Source organism: Grammomys surdaster, unplaced genomic scaffold, assembly GCF_004785775.1.
Source record: "Grammomys surdaster isolate TR1022 unplaced genomic scaffold, NIH_TR_1.0 99, whole genome shotgun sequence".
Taxonomy (NCBI): Eukaryota; Metazoa; Chordata; class Mammalia; order Rodentia; family Muridae; genus Grammomys; species Grammomys surdaster.
Genome location: NW_021604578.1, coordinates 241,701 through 260,600, shown reverse-complemented (window position 1 = coordinate 260,600; position 18,900 = coordinate 241,701). Strand labels below are relative to the sequence as shown.

General features: G+C 36.4%; 1 protein-coding gene across 4 annotated transcripts in view; it reads left to right on the top strand.

Moving 5' to 3' along the window:
* Positions 1-18,799, top strand: part of Paip1 (poly(A) binding protein interacting protein 1) — a 27,746-nt gene extending 8,947 nt beyond the window's left edge. For 3 of the 4 annotated variants that reach the window (XM_028784081.1, XM_028784074.1, XM_028784070.1), the window contains exons 3-11: positions 465-650; positions 2,960-3,072; positions 7,493-7,604; positions 9,557-9,682; positions 11,106-11,212; positions 12,061-12,178; positions 13,100-13,154; positions 16,485-16,578; positions 17,631-18,007. In XM_028784081.1, coding sequence (XP_028639914.1) covers positions 465-650; positions 2,960-3,072; positions 7,493-7,604; positions 9,557-9,682; positions 11,106-11,212; positions 12,061-12,178; positions 13,100-13,154; positions 16,485-16,578; positions 17,631-17,724 — 1,005 coding nt within the window. In that variant the 3' untranslated portion in view covers positions 17,725-18,007. Of the gene's footprint in view, positions 1-464; positions 651-2,959; positions 3,073-7,492; positions 7,605-9,556; positions 9,683-11,105; positions 11,213-12,060; positions 12,179-13,099; positions 13,155-16,484; positions 16,579-17,630 lie in introns of all 4 variants that reach the window. The other variant, XM_028784078.1, reaches the window with a different exon arrangement.
* The last annotated feature ends 101 nt before the right edge of the window (positions 18,800-18,900 follow it).

Sequence of the window (18,900 nt, the reverse complement as noted above, 5' to 3'; positions counted from 1 at the left end):
ATACTATACTATACTATACTATACTATACTATACTATACTATACTATTCTATACGTTCCTGGGTTGGCAATTTTGGTTTCTATATGTTTTGTCCACCTTTTCCCATAAGTTTTAATGTAAATTTGTAAGTAGGTCTTATTTCATCTGTAACTAGATTCTTTCCTTTTATATTGCTTATTATAGTGAAGTTACTTTAAACTTTCTCTGTCATATTGTAAAGTCTGACAGGATTGAAAAAGACAGTCTTAATGGAACACCTTCTTTTAAAAACACTTAGGTTAGGCAAGGGAGAGGAATAGCTGAGTGCACTTAAAGTTTTTGTTCTTTAAAGTTATTCGAGGTCCCCAAACAAAACTCATTGCTAGAGAAAACTTCAACTTAAAGTCACTGCATGCTTCTTTTGCCAGTTATATGAATTAAATTGTTTTATTCTGGTTTTGTTTGTTTTAATTTTTAAACTGTAGGAATCCTATGAAGATGGTTGTGAGGAATATCCCACTCTATCAGAATATGTTCAGGATTTCCTGAATCATCTTACAGAACAGCCTGGAAGCTTTGAAACAGAAATTGAACAGTTTGCAGAAACCCTGAATGGATGGGTCACAACAGACGATGCTTTGCAAGAACTTGTGGAACTTATCTACCAACAGGTAGGTAGGCTCATAGCCGGGGTAGCCTGGTCGCTTCCCTGGAGTCCAAGATGTGAATACTCTTGGAAAGAGACTAGGTTACTATCAGTTTCATCCATACTCATTAAGGCTTTATGCTTTGAAGTCTGCCTATAATTTGAATAGTTAGAGATCCCAGGCTAGAGCCAGACTATCAATTGGCCTGTATAGCCACAGTCTATAGAAGCAGTACTTATGGCTTAGCCAACGCTCTGTACACACAATTAGTACAGAAGGGGGTTTAGGCTCTGACAAGGAATCTACACAAGAATCACACGTCCACCCTCCACATGCTCCCATTTTGTAGCATCTGAAACTAACGCACACAAAACAGTTGTAGGGATTTCCCCTTCTGTGTTTAATTATGTAGGATTTGGGGGGAAGGGGAGAGAAAAGTTGAAAATTTTTTTGCCTCACAAATGAGCTCTTTAAAAAGCCAACGTGGTGTTGAGGATTGAGTTCAGTGACTGAGTACTGACCAGGCAAGTACAGCGCCCAGTATTTAGTCCTCAGCACTGACACAGATAAATAAAAATAAGCCAGACTGCGAAAGAGTCAAACATTAAGTTCCAAACATTTCTTCTTGTCTTAGTTTATGTATTCATATGCTTTTGAGAAGGTCTCACTCTGTATTTCAGGCTGGCCTGGAACTCACTATCCCATACTGGCCTCAAACTAATGGAAATTCTACTTCCATCTTCCAGGCTGTAGAATTTGACTATGCCCACTCTTAGGTTTCGTATCTTCACAGTTGATATGTTTATGTCATGCAATATTCATCTTCTATCATCATATACTGAACAGTGGCACATTAATACCATTATAAGGGTTCAAACTTTATTAGACAGTGCTGTCTTTTTTTTCCCCCAAACTTTATTTTAAAATTGCCTTCAGTACAATTTTAAAAGTTAAGGAACTTTTTTACTATTTCCAAAGTATTAACATGTATAGAAGACCATACATTGCAAAGATAATACACAAAGGTATCACTCTAACTTCTAAGAGGTAGTGTCACTCTTAGTCCGTATCAAGATTAGTAAGGTGTCTTAATCATTCAAGTATATAGCTTAATTCTGCCACATAGACCACAGAAGAAAAGTAGATAGCTTGAAAAGAAGTCCTTTTGACTAACAATTTTGATTGGAATCTCCAAATTTTATCTTGAAATGATGTCAAGTTTTGCATTCCCAGACGCTAAAGTTTCTTAGCCAATAATGGGAGAAGCAGAAGTTTAGATTTCTTTGGATTTCTATAAGGAGAAATCAGTGTTGTTGTTGTTTTCCCTGAAATGAACCAAATGTGAGCATTTAAAAAAAAAAAAAAACCTAGACATAAAAAAGTATAATTATAAAGCATTTGCTATGTTTCTAATGATAATGCTAAGCATTCTACCAATAATGTAGCTCAGTGGCTAAAACATACTACTCTTCTGTATACTTTGTACATCCTGAGCAGAGACGCTTAAGTGACTTGTGTATTCTAGGAAGCTGATCTGGAAGAGGCTGGGGGGCCTTCAGCCCATCTGTTAAACTGGAATCTGTGGTTGATTACCTTTGTGACCTTAGTCAGGCTTCTTAACATTCCACTGTGTTTTCCTGTCTCCCATGAGGGGGTGAGCTGTGTCATCTGCTGATCTCTAAAATCTGCAACTGAAGTCAGATTTCTTAGGTGCTGCTTTCAACTTCCAGATGTAGTATATTCTGGGTTTTTGGTTTTTTTCATTCTCTTTTTAGTGGCTTAGTAGTTTTGATTTTCTTTTTATTCCAAGTGTTTTGAGATGTCATGTCAGGTGCTGTTAATCACTTTTGTGTGTCATACTGAAGCTTAGGGAATTTTTAGTAGTGGCCAGTGTCACAAACCAGAAAACTTGGGTGTCTTGTGGACTTGGTAGGTCCCAAAGTGTGTGTTCTTTTCCTGAAGAGCAACACTGATCAATAGTTTGGTTTCTCTTTCTCATCTTTCATAATTGTTACCAAGCAGCTGTCTACATGTCTGTATTTTCAGCAAAAATGGGTTAATATCAAGACATTTTCTAATTGTTTTCTGGTAACCTCAGGGACCTCAGGTAAATGAGGAATCGGAGAAGTTGCCTTAAACATCTTTCTTTGTACTGTGATTCTTAGTATAAGGCTACATGGGAGAATTAATTTCCTTATGCCTAACAACCCTTATTTTTTTTTTAACTATATAGTTAATTTTGGTAGCCAAAATGGTTTCCTCCATAAAATATTGCTAAGTGTTTGAGTTGATGATAATGTATTTGTGTCATACAAAATTTTTCTTTTTAAAAGGCTACGTCTATCCCAAATTTCTCTTACATGGGAGCTCGCCTGTGTAATTACCTGTCCCATCATCTGACAATTAGCCCACAGAGTGGCAACTTCCGCCAATTGCTACTTCAAAGGTCAGTGTGAACATAAATTACACATAATAGAATTTGACCATTGATGTTTTCTCAAGACCTTATAATATAGAGAGTTCTAGGGGATGTAGGCAAACCAGACTCATTTCTAAACTATTTAAACCTTACAGTCAAATATGTTAGTTTTTCCTATGGTTTTGGATTTAGGAATGCATTTCCCAGAATCATAAAAATGATTACTGATGTGCTCTTAGGTACTTCCATAATTTTGGTTTGAGAATTTAAGTTAGATAAAAATGAGTAATTTGTTTTTTCTTGATTGATTTGAACTCCTACTTGCGTCACACTGCATTATTAAACTTGGGCTTTAAGTCTACACTTCTCATTATGTTCCATCTGTCACTTGGTCTTGTCTTTCTAATTGCTGTATAATAGCTTTAAGAACTCTAAAATTTTAATTATCTGGTCTAAATAGTTCTCAGTTCTTGTGGAATCTTCTTTGCTGTACACCTTGTTACAGTGTAGAATTAGTGCTTGAATTACACAAACAGTGTTGGTATTTATTACAGATTTAAGAGGTGGCATTGATTTGGAAGTACAAGAGAAAACTAATTTTCTTAAAAGTGTGTGTGGTAGTTCATACCTGAGCCAGGATTGCTTTAACTTCAAGGCTAGCCTGAGATACAGACTAAATTGCACTCCAGCCTAGGCTGCAGAGTGAAATCTCCTTCCTCAAAAAAATAAAATAAAACTTAAAAAAAAAAATTATCATTTTGAGTGATCCTTAGCAATAAGATTATTTTCATGTTTAATAAGTTTATTATCAGGGCTTAGAGAGATGGCGCAGTGGTTAAGAACACTGACTGCTCTTCCAGAGGTCCTGAATTCAATTCCCAGCAACCACATGGTAGCTCATGACCATCTGTAATGGGGTCCAATACCCTCTTCTGGTGTGTTTGAAGAGAGCAACAGTGCACTCACATACATTAAATAAATAAATCTTTTTCTAAAAAAAGTTTATTATCACCTGTTGCCTAATTCTTTAAATATCTAATGGAAGGCTAGAGCTGTAGTTCAGGACTAGAGTGCGAAGTCCTGAGTTCAGTTTCTACTGGACATGCCTGCATGTGTGCACAGACATACAACATGCCAAAATAATAACAACAACAATAACAGTAATAATAACAAGGGTTATAAAATATTTCTGAATAAGAATTCTAAAGATAGAACCTAGCTTACATGGAAAAGGAAACCTCACAGGTTCCCAACCCTAGACAAAGAACTGCAGACAACTAAGGAATTCTTGAGTAGGAAAAAATAATCATCTCTGTTGTCTTAGTTAGGGCTTCTGTTACTGTGATGAAACACCATGGCTAAAGCAACTTGAGGAGGAAAGGGTTTATTTGGCTTATGCTTTCACATAAATTTTCAGCATCAAAGGAAGTCAGACTACAGGAACTCAAAATAGGGCAGAAACCTGGAGGTAGACTTGCCCAGCAAGCTTATGGAACGCCAGAGATCCCTACCTCCCTCAGGGATGGCACCACCCACAATGGGCTGAGCCCTCCCATATCAATGACTAGTTAAAAAAATGCTCTACAGCTGGATCTTATGGAGACATTTCCTCAATTGTAGTTCCCTCCTTTCAAGTAACTCTAGCATGTGTCAAGTTGACATAAAACTATTTGCACACCTAGGGAAGAGCCCATTGGTTATCTAGTTAATACCAAGTGATCAGCCCTGATACCATATGCATACAAATAACATTGTATGGACTGAGCAGAATACACATGCACACACACACACACACACACACACACACACACACACACACACAGAGGTAACAACAGTTAAAAATAAGAGGCTAGAGACCATGTATTTGAAGGAGGAAAGAGTTCATGGGAGGAGAGAAAAGGGGAGAAATAAATGATGTAATTATATTTTATTTTTTAAAAGTGTAAAAGTTAAAGCATTGATAAAGGTGGTATTTCAAATACACTTCTAAAAGATGAATTGTGCTAGCAGCTCAATAGTCATTTATAGAAATAGAAAAAGGAGAGATAAGTTCTTGTCCTATGCCAGATTAGTATATCAGACTAGAATAAGACAGCTAGGGGAAGTACTTAACAAGTAAACAAATCTTGGGTTGTCAAAACTATTTTAAGCAAGACTTTGTACCCATAGACCACAAACTTAGATTTAGAAAATTAGTTAAATATAAATTACATTTGGGGAAGTCAAAATTTATATAAAGTAAAATGAGAAATTTTATGCATTAGTAAAGGAGATCTCTAGGACTGAGTAAGGAAAGCCTAGTGGGGCTGGAGATCTGGCTGAGCAGTGACGAGAGTGTCTGGCTGCTCCTCTGAGGACCTGGGTTTGATTCCCAGCACCACATGCAGCTCACAGCCATCTGTAACTCTTCTGGCACTCTTCTTCTGTGAGCAGTGCATGTGCATGGTACACACACATGCAGGCAAAACCACCCATATTCATAGAAATAGTAAATTTTTAAGAAAAAATTTAAAATAGCTCTTGATAAATACAGTTTGGAAAAATAAAAATGGCAAAGTTACATGTATTTTTAAAAACTACTGTAATTAAGTACAAACTATGGTATCTGGACAGAGAATGTGGAATTAGAAGCAGGGTATGATGCCAGAAAGGCCACCTCAGTACATTTCTCACTGTTTTTGTTTTCTTTCCAGTTGTGAACTCCTACAGTACTGTAATACTATCAAAGACACTGATTTTAAAAGTGCTGATAATAGGAATGGGAAACAGAGCACAAGGCTGCCCTTAAAAGAATGTGCCTTAGTAGTTTGAAAAGGGAAAAGTAAAGTTACAGTGGTACTGGGAAAAATCTGGTCTTTGTTTTTTCACCTTTGTGAAATAACCACAGGTTCTTATTGAAAACAGTTAGCTTTTAGAGACTTAGGGTGTTTGACCTGGGACATCCTCCATTTGTGGGAGTAAGGATGCATCTTAATAGCTCATGGTCTTAGAAATTTATAAAAGAAAAAATATCTGTTTTACCAAAATTTAACTACAAAATAGGAAAGAATAGAAAAAAGTTTAAGATAGTTGAATTGCCATTGATTTACATAGCCCTTTTATGTTAGTCCTTTCTATGTGTGTCTTCTGATGAGAAATTCCTTTAATATATTTGAGAAGGTAACAGCTCTTACTGCATTTGACTCAAAAAGACAGTGTTCATTAGGCTATAGCTTGTGATAATTAGAATTGTAAGTTTCTTGTCCTTTCACACTGCCCAGTAAGTGTTTGGGAAATAGAGGATTTCATTATCTAAAAAAAGATAAGGAAGAAATTTTTAAAAAGGAACTATCATAAGCTGGCTATTTGGAAAATATTCAGTCTACAAAAGCTCTTAACTGCTCCGTCTTTCCAGACTCCTCCTTTGTCCTTTCTAAAAAGAGAATTAGTAACATCAGTTTTATAAAACAAAATACTTCTGCAGACATTTCTTACTACTTCACCAATTTAAAAAGAAAAAAAAAAAAAAAACGCCAAAATGAAAATCTTTTAAAAACATCCATTTTAGTAATAGTAGCCAACACTATAGTTCCCTCTAGACTCTGTGGTAGGTGGATTGGTATTAGTTTAGATGCTTTGGAACTGTGAGTGAATAAAACTCCAGGGTTTCTGCTCATCACTAGATGAGGCACGTGGACCCAGTGAGGGGAGTAAGAGACAATCAGTTATTTGACTCCTTCAGTCTCTGTTGGAAATAGAGACAAATTAATTGCTTTGGACTTGTGGTTTCTACTGGTGAGAGTCTGTTGGTTTATTTAGTTAGTTATTTTTACCCTCAGTATAACCTGATATATATAATGGGAAGTATAAGAGAAATTTAGTTGGATGTGGTAGTGCAAAATCTAATCCCAGGTCCTGGGAAGGTGGAGCAGGAAGGTTGTCAGTTGAGGGCTCTTGTAAGTGGCATGCTAAGTTCAAGGCCAACCTGGACAACTTAGCAAAAAACCTATCTTAAAAAAATATATTAAAAAGGGGTGGGGAGACAGCTTATTGTTGCCTTGCCTCATGCACCCAAGGCCCAGATTCAGACTCTTCATGTAACCAAAAAAGAAAGAAAGAAAAACCTTAAGAATTCCATTTTCACCCTTCAGCTGAACTAGATATACACATACTTTCTTATTTAAAAAAAAAAAAATTGGAACACTTCAGTTCTTCCTTAGTAAAAAGACCTATTAGACATATTTTTTTCTTCCTTTTTTAGTACTAGAATGTTCTGAACCTTGTGAAATCTTTATTATTATTGCAAAAATCCAATCGTGTCATTGTACTTCTTAAAACTGCAGCCTTTGGAGAGGTCAGGGGAGTCATTGCCTTTATTGCTGTGGGTAAACAGATTGACATGCACCAGCTTGTTCACTGTTGAAGAGACAAAACAACGTGAGGTAATAAAAGATAATGTCTTCATTAGGTGCCGGACGGAGTACGAAGCTAAAGACCAAGCTGCAAAAGGGGACGAAGCAACTCGAAAACGATTTCATGCATTTGTTCTGTTTCTGGGAGAACTATATCTTAACCTGGAGGTGAGAGCATTTCTTATTAGAACTTAAGGCTCGAACACATAAAATGCTTCCAGGAAGGAATTTTGTTCATGTTAACTTTGCAACATCAAAAATGGCGAAAAACTAATGCAATGATACCAGGTGATAACTGCTTTCGATCCTGGCACTTAGGAGGAATCTTGAGTTTTAGGCTAGCCTAGGTTACATAGTGAGACCCTGTCAAAGTTAAACAAAAGTGAAGGGAGAGAAATAGGAGAGAAAGCAAATCTTTTCATACTTAAATTGTATTTGAGTGGAACACTGATAACATTTTCTCTGCCCGTGAGCAGGATGTTACAAAATAATAACTGAACTTTTAAAAGCCCTTATGTGCTCAGGAAGCTAACTTGTCAGCTAGGCTGGCATCACCCTTGTCGAATTCCTCCTCCTGTAGCCTCCCAAGTGCTGGAGTGACAGCCTGGGCCCCACAAACAGCTTCCATGCTGGGCTGTTCTAACCAGAAGAGAATAACTTTTTAGAAGTCTTAGTGTGTTCCTTTTTCAGTTTCATTTGTTTGTAAGATAAATAAGAACACCAGTTTAAATGTGCCTTAAATTAAGTCACGTTAAGGGAGCTGTAAAGATAGGTACTACTCTGTTGGAAGACTCAGAGCCACTATGCAGATGGCTCACAACTGTCTGCATCTCTAGTTCCAGGGAATTGAATACTCTTTTCAGGCCTCTGGGCACCACACACAATGCACATACATGCATGTAGGCAAAAACCCATGCACAGCAAATAAAAATAAATCTTTCTTTGTTTTATGAAGTCATGTTAAAATGCCACTTGGAGGTGTGCCTATTCCTGGGACCTAATGTGCCAAATGGGTGGGTTGGTACCCCTGGCATGGGGGAGGAGGGAGGTTGCAATTGGATGTAAAATAAATAGGAAAAAAGAGAAAAGAATACCACTCAGAGCTGGGTGGTAGTGGTGCACACATTTAATCCCAGCACTCAAGAGGCAGAGGCAGGTGGATCTCTATGAGTTCCAGGCCAGCCTGGTCTACAGAGTGAGTTCTAGGACACCCAGGGGTATACAGAGAAACCTCGTCTTAAACAAAAAGAAAAAAGCCACTCCAATGTGAAAATAATTCTGCTAGTTCTCTGGGGAGTATGAAGGCAAAGCATTGGTCCTACACATATCTTTCTCTAGCAGGCGAAATAGTCTAGTATAAAAAGGGGGGTATTTTTAACTTGTATATAAAGCAAAATAGAATACTTTGTTATTAAAATGTGGTACTTTGGGGCTGGAAAAATAGCGTAGTGGTTCAGAGCATTGGCTGCTTTTCCATTGGACCAGGGTTTGATTCCCAGCACCCAGTTGGTGGCTCACAAATGTCTGTCTGTCCAGTTCTGTAGGATCCAACTCCCTCCTGGCTTCCATGAGCAGGAGGCATGTACATTATGCACAGAAATCCTTTAGGCAAAACAGCCAAACACATTTGAAAAAGCTTAAATAGTATTTAAATGGTAGCCTAAATTACAGCATGTTAGATGAAGCAGCAGTATTGAAGTAGACTTATATTTTTATGTTTTATGTGTGATGAGTAAAAATTAAATTTTTTGGTGGGGAGGGTTTTGAGACAGGTTTCTCTGTGTAGTCCTGGCTGTCCCGGAGCTCACTCTGTAGACCAGGCTGGCCTCGAACTCAGAAATCAGCCTGCCTCTGCCTCCCAAGTGCTGGGATTAAAGGCATGGGCCACCATTGCCCAGCAAAAATTTAAATTTTACCTGTAATTTGCAGTTTTATTAGAGGTCTTAATTATGTAGAGAACAGTTGTAATTAATTTGATGAAGTTAATACAGTACATTCCTGTGATTTTTATATTTAACCCAAATACTTATTTTTGCAACCTTTCGTAGGCTATTTTTATTTGTCTATATCACATTTTAGTATTTTAGTATTGTGGCTTTAATTGTTTTTTTCTCTTAAAGATTAAAGGAACGAATGGACAGGTTACAAGAGCAGATATTCTTCAGGTTGGTCTTCGGGAACTGCTGAATGCTCTGTTCTCTAATCCTATGGATGACAACTTAATTTGTGCAGTAAAATTGCTAAAGGTTGGTTTTTATTTTATTTTTCTTTAATTTTTTTTTTCTTTTAAACATTTATTGTGTAGTCAGAAGGCAGCTTGAGGGTTTTTCTTTGTACCTTTTAGATTCTAGGAATTCAACTTTACCAGCTGAGCCATCTTACCAGCTTATACTCTTTAATTGTAATTACCCATTTGATACATAATTTAGAAGAAGGAAAGTGTGTGTAGTACACAAATTCAAGATTAAGTTTTTAAAGTTACACAATTGTTGTCTTACATTTGACTTTCAAATGAGTTAGAAACAATGCAATATAGTGTGTATATAAGGATTCAAATTAGGAGGAAAAATGGAAATCCTTCACCCCAACCCAGTTGTAAACTCCCTTCCCTTTACAAAAATGTTCTTAATCTATTTCAGCTTTTTTATTTTTTTGGCTCCCAGATGAAATATCTTAATCCCTCCAGAGAGATTTAGCTCTATATTGAGTAACTTCTTAGTATTCTATTGAATTTATATACATTGTTCATCCATTATTTAAATAAAAATCTGGGCTGTTTTCCATTTGGCTATTAGAGCATTGCTAGTAGTCTTTCATTATCTCTTTACAGATACCTTTTAAAGTTGTGAACAGATTCAAAGGGTCGATGGGCATAGGTGTTTTATATCAACAGTTAACATCAAAGTTTGATGAGCTGCAGTATACTCTCTCTAGTAATGAATTAGTACACCTTTCTCTATCTTCCAGGGAGCAATCTGATCAGTTGGGTTTGTCTTGAATGAATAATAATAATAAAAAAAACCCTCACTATAATTTGAAGTCATCTAATCAATAATCAAATTAAGCAGTCCTTCATGCTTATAAGCCATTTGATTGTTTTTGTGAATGGCCTGTTTTTAATCCTTAAGTTTTTAAACATTTACTCTGTGTGTGTGTGAGTGTGTGTGTGTGTGTGTGTGTGTGTGTTGAGAAGTTATCACTATGTAGATCTGGCTGTCCTGAAATAGCTCTGTATATCAAGCTAGCCTTCAAACCCACAGAGATCCATCTGCCTCTTCTTCCAAAGTGTTGGGATTAAAGGTGTGTACCACCTCAGTCAGCTGTTGATTGGGGGGGGGGGTGAGGTGTGTGTTTCAATTTACAACTTTTAGGTCACACTCTACTGTTAATTATATTTTAAAAAGAGGTAGTCAGACTTAAATGGCCAGTCTTAATAGGAAACATTGGATAATAATTATGGATGTGAAGCCTAATACTTTCATTTTCTAATTAGTCAGAGAAAAGCAGAGGTGATGTAGAGGTTCCTGAATATAGTCAGTAGGGAGAGAATAATTGGAAATACCAAACCATTCAATTCTTTTTTTTTTTTTAAGTTCCAGCTTTTACTAATATATTTTAAAATTTTCTCCTTTACTGTATTCCTGATTTTATTGACATCTGTGCTTTTAGTTGACAGGGTCAGTTTTAGAAGATACTTGGAAGGAAAAGGGGAAAACTGATATGGAAGAAATAATTCAGAGAATTGAAAATGTTGTCCTAGATGCAAACTGCAGCAGGTAGGAAAAGAAGCAAGTAGATCTTCTATTATTTTCTTAATGTTTATTTAAATCTGTATACTTCAGAGAGTAATTAAGGTTTATAAATCAATCCAGTATTTTGTCTATGGTTTCTCACTCTAGTAAATTTTGTTCAGCTATAATTAAAACTGAAAACTTAAGATTTTTTTGTGGTAAAATATGATGAATTTGTTGAGAAAGAAAATTATTTAGATTTTAAACATGGACCCAGTGTTTATGCAGTGGACACTACCATAAGTAATATAACAGACCAGTGTAATCCAGTGTAATTCATGACCATATAGTTGGTAAAGTGGAGTGGATTTCAAAAGTATTGTTTTGTTTGCCTTTTTTGTTTTTTGTTTTTTAAGACAGGGTCTTACTATATAGTTCTGGCTCTCCTTTAACTTACTAAGTAGGCCAGAGTGGCCTCAAACACACATTACCTTGCTGAGATTGAAGGAGTGTGTCACAAGGGCTGGCCAGCTTCAAGTTTTTTTTTAAATAAAAATAATACAGTGAATTATGTCATTGAAAATGTCTAGCCGGGCGGTGGTGGTGCACGCCTTTAATCCCAGCACTTGGGAGGCAGAGGCAGGCGGATTTCTGAGTTCGACGCCAGCCTGGTCTACAGAGTGAGTTCCAGGACAGCCAGGGCTACACAGAGAAACCCTGTCTCGAAAAACCAAAAAAAAAAAAAAAAAAAAAAAAAGAAAATGTCTAGAAATTTAAAGCATTGGGTACCTATGTTAAATAAATTGAGCATTTTAAGTCACTGGGAATATTATAGAGCCTGACAGTATTTGTAGTAGATGCATATTAATTTTTTAAAACCTTTTTATCTGTAGAGATGTAAAACAGATGCTCCTGAAGCTTGTTGAACTTCGATCGAGTAACTGGGGCCGGGTCCATGCAACGTCAACATACAGAGAGGCGACCCCTGAAAATGACCCTAACTATTTCATGGTATGCCAGGGTTCACATTTTAAGTTTCATTTAATGCTTTGTTTTAGTTTACTTTTCTATAACTGTCATAAAACACTATGGCCAAGGCAACTTTAAAAAAATCATTTAATTTGACCTATAGTTCCAGAGGGTTAGAGTCTATGATAGAGCAAAGACACAGGCAGGAACAGCTGGGAGCTTATATCTCAATTCACATGCAGAAGGCAGAGCCCATTGGGAATGATAGCTTGAGAGTCTTTTGGAATCTCACGTCCTGCCCCTAGTGATAACCTCCTCCAACAAGACCATACCTCTTAATCCTTCCCAAACAGTTCCACCAACTGGCAACCAAGTATTCAAGCACATGAGCCTGTGGGGCCCCTTCTTGTTGAAACCACATGATAAATTCTGTTTTGGAAACTGTTTGAATTATATATAAAGCTATTCTCATAATCCAGTGCCCATTAAATTTTTTATTGCCATAGGAGCCAGCAGTTCATATAAATAAAGAGAGACCCTCTAGTGAAAAAGAGACTAAATCAAGATTCATCCATTGTCAAGGAATAGTGATAATGCTTTGGGCTTTAGTCCGCATTATGACCAAATTCCTGTATCTCAGGTGTTCTGTACCGAGTACCTTCTGACACTACCCAATACAAAGCAGCTACAGAGGAATACTCAACCCCAATCTTGTGAACTCTTTAAAAATGGCAGGATATTAAGAAAATAAAACTAAACTAAGTCAACATTAAGTCACAGTCCAGCCAGGGATGGATCAAACACAACAATGAGGCCTACGACTACAAGAGAGTGACATGACAAATGGAAATCTAAGAACCATATGTATGCCCAGTGAAGTGTATGGGCTGTTGGGAAGTTAGGGGCTATATTACTCTAATGTACTTTGAAATGAGTACCTATTATCATTTTGATTCATCCTAGAATGAACCAACATTTTATACCTCTGATGGTGTTCCTTTCACTGCAGCTGACCCAGGTATGTTGTCTCAGTCACTTTCCCATTTTTCTTAAGTGGTAAATTACATAAAACCAGTCCTTGGCAGTACATGGTGGGTTTTCATGGTGGGTTTCATATATTCTAAAATTGTAGGGTTACAATTTGTTCTGTTGATTACTAGGGACCGTTTAAGTAATTAGTTTATAGGGCCTTGTTACTTTCCCTGTCAAAGATTTCACCCCTCCATTAAGTGCGGACATTTTTATTTTGTACTTTTCTTAGTGTTTGTTTTCATCTTAAATTTTCAGATGATTAGGATAGAAGGCAAAGATGATTCTAGTTGACTGAATAGTCAGCAGCTTATTTTAATGTTAATACTTACAGATTACATTAGTATCTACAATTCAGAGTTAATTAAAATCTAAATCTCTGCACACCTTCCAGTAAAGGGTTATTTATAGAAAATGCAGTAGTGTGACAGGTGGGACTGTAATCTGAGAGTTCTGATGTAGTACAATCTACTGCCAGCTACAATAGGGATTTTTCCAGTTGTTTCCTGTAAGTAACAAGCATTGACTATCGCATGCTTTTGGCATCCTCTTTAGGATGAGGAAGTAGAACTAAGTTACAGGTCTGAGAATCGTCAACCTCAGTAAGTCGGGCGGTGCTGCTGGACAGCTTTTCAGCGTGATCATTCCAGTTAGTTTTCCAACCCGTAGAGGACTTTGGTTTTTCATTCTTGGCAACACTTATTAGACATAACTTCTATCAGTCAAATTCTATGAAATTGGATATAGTTATTTTCATGACTCTAATACTGAACTTCTTCCTAGGTATAAACCTTTGTTTTGTTTTGTCTTCATTTGAAAATTGTCTGTTGATTGACTTTTTCCCTTATTTCTGTTGGGTCATTTGTCTTACTTATTGTGTGTGATTCCTTACAAAGTCTAGAAAAAGATGATCTTGGTCAGGTATGGGTTCATCCCTTTGTACTATGTGGCTATCTTTTCATTTCGTATATGATATATTTTCATATACATGCTTTGAGTTTTATCAGCCTTGTTTTTACTGATTTTTACTTAATTACATTTTCATTATCTTCTAAAAAATCATACTTGCTGTTTTTCCTACTTAAACCTTTAACCCACCTAATTTTTACATGAAGAATAGAGTAGGTATTAAATATTTTTCCACTGTATTGTCTCAACATCAGGTATTAACTTTTTTTCTCTCTTCATTATAATAAGTTGCTTATAGTATTCTGAATACTATTCATTCTTGTGGATTCTTTGTTAGTATATTTGTCTTTCTTCACCAATAACCCATTCTTAACTCTTCTTATGTAAATCATACTGTTTCTGGTAAGACAAATCTCTTAAAACTGGCCAATACAGTTTGAGCAGCATGAAGGCCAAACCAGGAAGTTGAGGTAGAAGACTGAACCCAGGAGTTTGAAACCTGTCTAGGCAACATAGGAAGACCACCTCTCACAGGACAATTTAAAAAAGCTTCCTACTTCTCGGATTTTTCCAGAGTTATCCTCCTTCATTTGATTCTTTGGTGTCTATCTTGTCCAATTTGTTCATACTTTTATAGAGATTCACTTTTGTTTTCTCAGGCTGATTTTTTTTCAAAGTTTCAAATCCTTTCTCTCATGATTCTATACATAGTCTTTGTTTTTCTTAAACCTCTGTTCAGAAATTACTTCAGAATTATACAACAGTAATGAAAGAGAATTGCACAAAGACTGGTCTTTTCCCAGATGTGTGTTGGGAACTGATTTACTCGGCTTGTCTTTTTTTTGCTGTCGCCACACATTTTGTTTTCGTAACCATTTGGCTTACTACCTGCTTCAGTATGAATGCAGTGGTGGTTTGACCTTTTGTTTTCTTGATTAAAAACTTGTTGTCCCTTTGGTTTTAGGACCTCTACCCAAAATAGTTTTGTGTTTGCTTTTGGCAGGCACTGCAGGTATGTCACTAACTTGGAAAAGGTTGGATGGTTTTTGGTTTTTTGGTGTTTGGTTTTTGTCTTGAGGCTGCTTTATATGGAAAGTAGAAATTCAAAGTCAATTCTGTTGTTACAAACTCTGAATAAACAGTTTCTCCAGAGTGCCTAGCTCATTCCAAACCCAAATATAAAACAAAATTTTGTTTGCCACTGAGGTGTTTGTCTGTTTGTTTGTTTGTTTGTTGCTTCTCCAGGTCCTTCCTTGTAAGATGGCAACCCTTAGACGTTTAGGAATGATGAGATATAGGTATATGAGTCCTGTCTTTCTGTTCTGCACAGACCCAGGGCCTTGAATGCTCTGTGTTTAAATGCCAGACTCCTTGGCGGCTGAAACTGGCGCCCTCTGAGCCTCTAAGCTGTCATGTATGTGCATGATCTGGAGTTCCTTGTTGGCCTTCATTGATACATTAAAAAGAATATCTTATATCTTATCTCAAGGATTTATGGCAGGAAATTGTTATGCTTAAATTTTCTCTAATCTGTCAAAATTGGAATGGCACCAGCTCCTGATGTTGAGTTAGAGTTTTATAAAGACAGTCTTGGAAAAACCTGGCCATAACCCAGTGATGTAACAACCTTTCAAAACAAGAACGGCGATTAGTCTGTGTGGTGCAAGCCAGTAATCCTAGCAGTTACTCTGTAGAGTCAGGAGATTTAAAAGACAGGCCTGGGCAACTTAGTAAGATCCTCACTCAAGATAAAAATTAAGCCAGGAGTAGTGGCAAATACCTTTAATCCCAGCATTGAGCACTTGAGGGTAGCTAGGAGATTAGTAGCAGGAGAATCTTGAACCAGGAGTTTAAGGCTGGCCTAGTTGGCATAGTGAGTTCCTCAACAGTCTGGCAGCCTAGGCCACATAAAGAGACACTGTCTGAAAAACACCAAAAACAAACAAATAAAAATACGATAAAAAGTGCAAAAGAACCTGGTGTGGTGGCACATGCCTTTAATCCCAGCAATTGGAAGGCAAAGCCTGCAGTGTCTCTGTGAACTTGAGGCCCATTTGATCTATATAGGAAATTCCAGGACAGCCAGAGCTATATAGCCCTCTCAAACAAGTTAAAAAGAGATAGTTTGGGAGTTGTTTGTTCAGTCGTAGATTATATGCCATAAGGGAGACCTTAGGTTTACTCTTTAGTAACCAACTGTAGAATGTACTTAACATTTAAAAGGCTAGTATGTAAAAATATTTTAGGGTTTGTGAGCATGCAGTGAAACAAAGGCAGGCCAATTAAGAAAATAGGTTTCATGAAAGCATTTATTAAATTTTTACTATTATAAAGTCATTAAGTTTATAGGGCTAAAAACTGCCCATTTTATAAGATTGTCTGCTCTTTTGTTTTCTGTGTTGTCTTATAGATTACCAAGAAAAGTATCAAGAGTTACTTGAAAGAGAGGACTTTTTTCCAGATTATGAAGAAAATGGAACAGATTTATCAGGGGCTGGTGACCCGTAAGTACTCTTTCATTACTGTTAGTTTTAGTGTGTGTGTGTGTCTGTGTGTCTGTCTGTGTGTGTGTTCTTAATGTACATGTGTACGTCATGTGGGAGTGATTGGCTGGTGTCAGCTCTCTGTTAGTCACTGTCCACATTATGTTGAGTCAGGCTCTCTTACTAAACTAGGAGGTAACTGATTTCACTTAGGTTGGCTAACCTGCAGGAATATGCCTGTCTCTTCTCCCCAGATCTGGGGTTACAGTCACTGAGTTAGACTCAGCTTTTTAGTTGGGTGCTGGGGAGCTAAACTCAGGTCTCCGTGCTTCATAGCAGCTGCTCTACTCTGAACCATCCCTCTCAGCCCCTTATTGCTCAGTTTTTAAATGAAGGGTTTGTGCCCAAGTTTTGAATATAAACTAAGCTAGAAGAAAAATTATTTAAAAAATGGCATTTGGAGATCAGAAGATAGCTCAGTTGGCAGAAACACGTGCTTCCCAAGCCTGATGACCTGTGTTTGCTTTCTGGAACTCCCATGTCAGGTGGATATAGAAAACTGATTTCACAAAGTTGACCTCTGACTTCCACGTAGACACCTCTGAGTGCTGGGATTACAACAGTGTACCACTATGCTGCAATGCTTTGTATCATTTTAAAATCCTGGAATTTGGGAACAGGGCCACCTGGATAATACAGTCTCAAAAGTAGCTTTCTGTTACACAAGTCTGGTTTCAAATACGTGGGAATGTGACCTTTCTTTGTGAGAAATAGCCTTGCAGAAATCATGTCAGAAATAGATTTTGATGTTAATTAGACATAGCCACTGGAAGGATAAAACTTTTTGAGTGGAATAATAAAAAAGTCATAGGTAAATTTGAAATTATTCTAATTAAAGTGTCTCTTAATAAGATGTGAACTTATGTATGTCAAGCCTTTTATTAACTTTTAAGTGCCCATATCTAAAAATATAACAAAATTCTGTTTAGGAAAGTGCATTTAACACCTCCAGACATTTTTTGATTTTGAAAAACAGCAAGGTATATGAATCATTTTTGGCTTCTTTTTTATAGATATTTGGATGATATCGATGATGAGATGGACCCAGAGATTGAAGAAGCTTATGAAAAGTTTTGTTTGGAATCAGAGCGCAAGCGAAAACAGTAAAGTTTGAGGATATCAGTTTTTTTTTTTTAAAGTTTAGGTATGCTGATTTAGCCGAACACAGGAAAGCAAGGAACTGTGTCAGACTTATACCAAATTAAGGATGTTGAGTTCTGTTACTAATGTATGCAACTTTTAATTTTGTTTAACACTACCTGCCAAAATAAACTTTATTCCCTGTAACTTAAAATGTGTATATATATATAATAGTTTTATTATGTACAGTTAATTCACTGTTTTGGCTGCAATAAAATCGATTTTGAAATAAATGAAATGTTGAAAATTTTGCTAGCTGGTTAGACGCTTATTGTTCAACTTTTTCTTGAGGTTAAAAAGTCTTAGCCTGGAAGTACATATTACTGCAAAAAATGTAGCATTCTTTTTTAGATATGATTATTACAGCTTTTATTTTAGTTTAGCATTTGACTCTCTATATATTGAGTTTCAAGTACTAATCACAATCATGAAAATCTTTAGCACCAAAGTCTTGGAGTATATAAACAACCTATTTACATATGTAGATGCTATTTGATACAAAGGGCTTTTAAATGTCATTAATGTGGGGTGAGTGGGGCTTAGAACACCAGCTAAGGAACCAAGACTCTTCACTGAGGATTTATTCCAATTCAAGAGTGATTTGCTTTTTGTTTGCTTCTCCTGACTAACTTCATTACCGCCATTCTACAGTATTACTCTGCTTTCTTTATATGGCTTACTCATTTTGATTTCATTGCATGGGTTGCATCAACTTTTTACTAGAGAATTTGACTAGGTATTTATCATTCAAGTCTTCATCTGCTTTATAATTGATATACTGTGAGGATCACTTTTCTAATACTTTTACTATAATGTACCACCTCAGCCCTATTTAATGTTTTTATCTAATGTCAAATCTTTTTCCAACTAACTAAAAATAAACATATATAAAAGGGTTGCTTGTAAATACGCATGTAAATAGTTGTGTTAATAACTCATTGTTTTACATTTGGTACATCTGTGTCTGCTTATACACTTAGTTTTCCCACTTCTGCTTGTTTGTTTGTTCAGTCTGTATTAAAATTAGAATTTGAAAATAAAACTTAGTTTGTTTCTTCTAACTTTTTAAAACGATATCTTAAAGAATTTTTTGTTAAGCTTGCTTACATGAAATAAAGGTTTAAAAGTTAGAGAAATTACAAT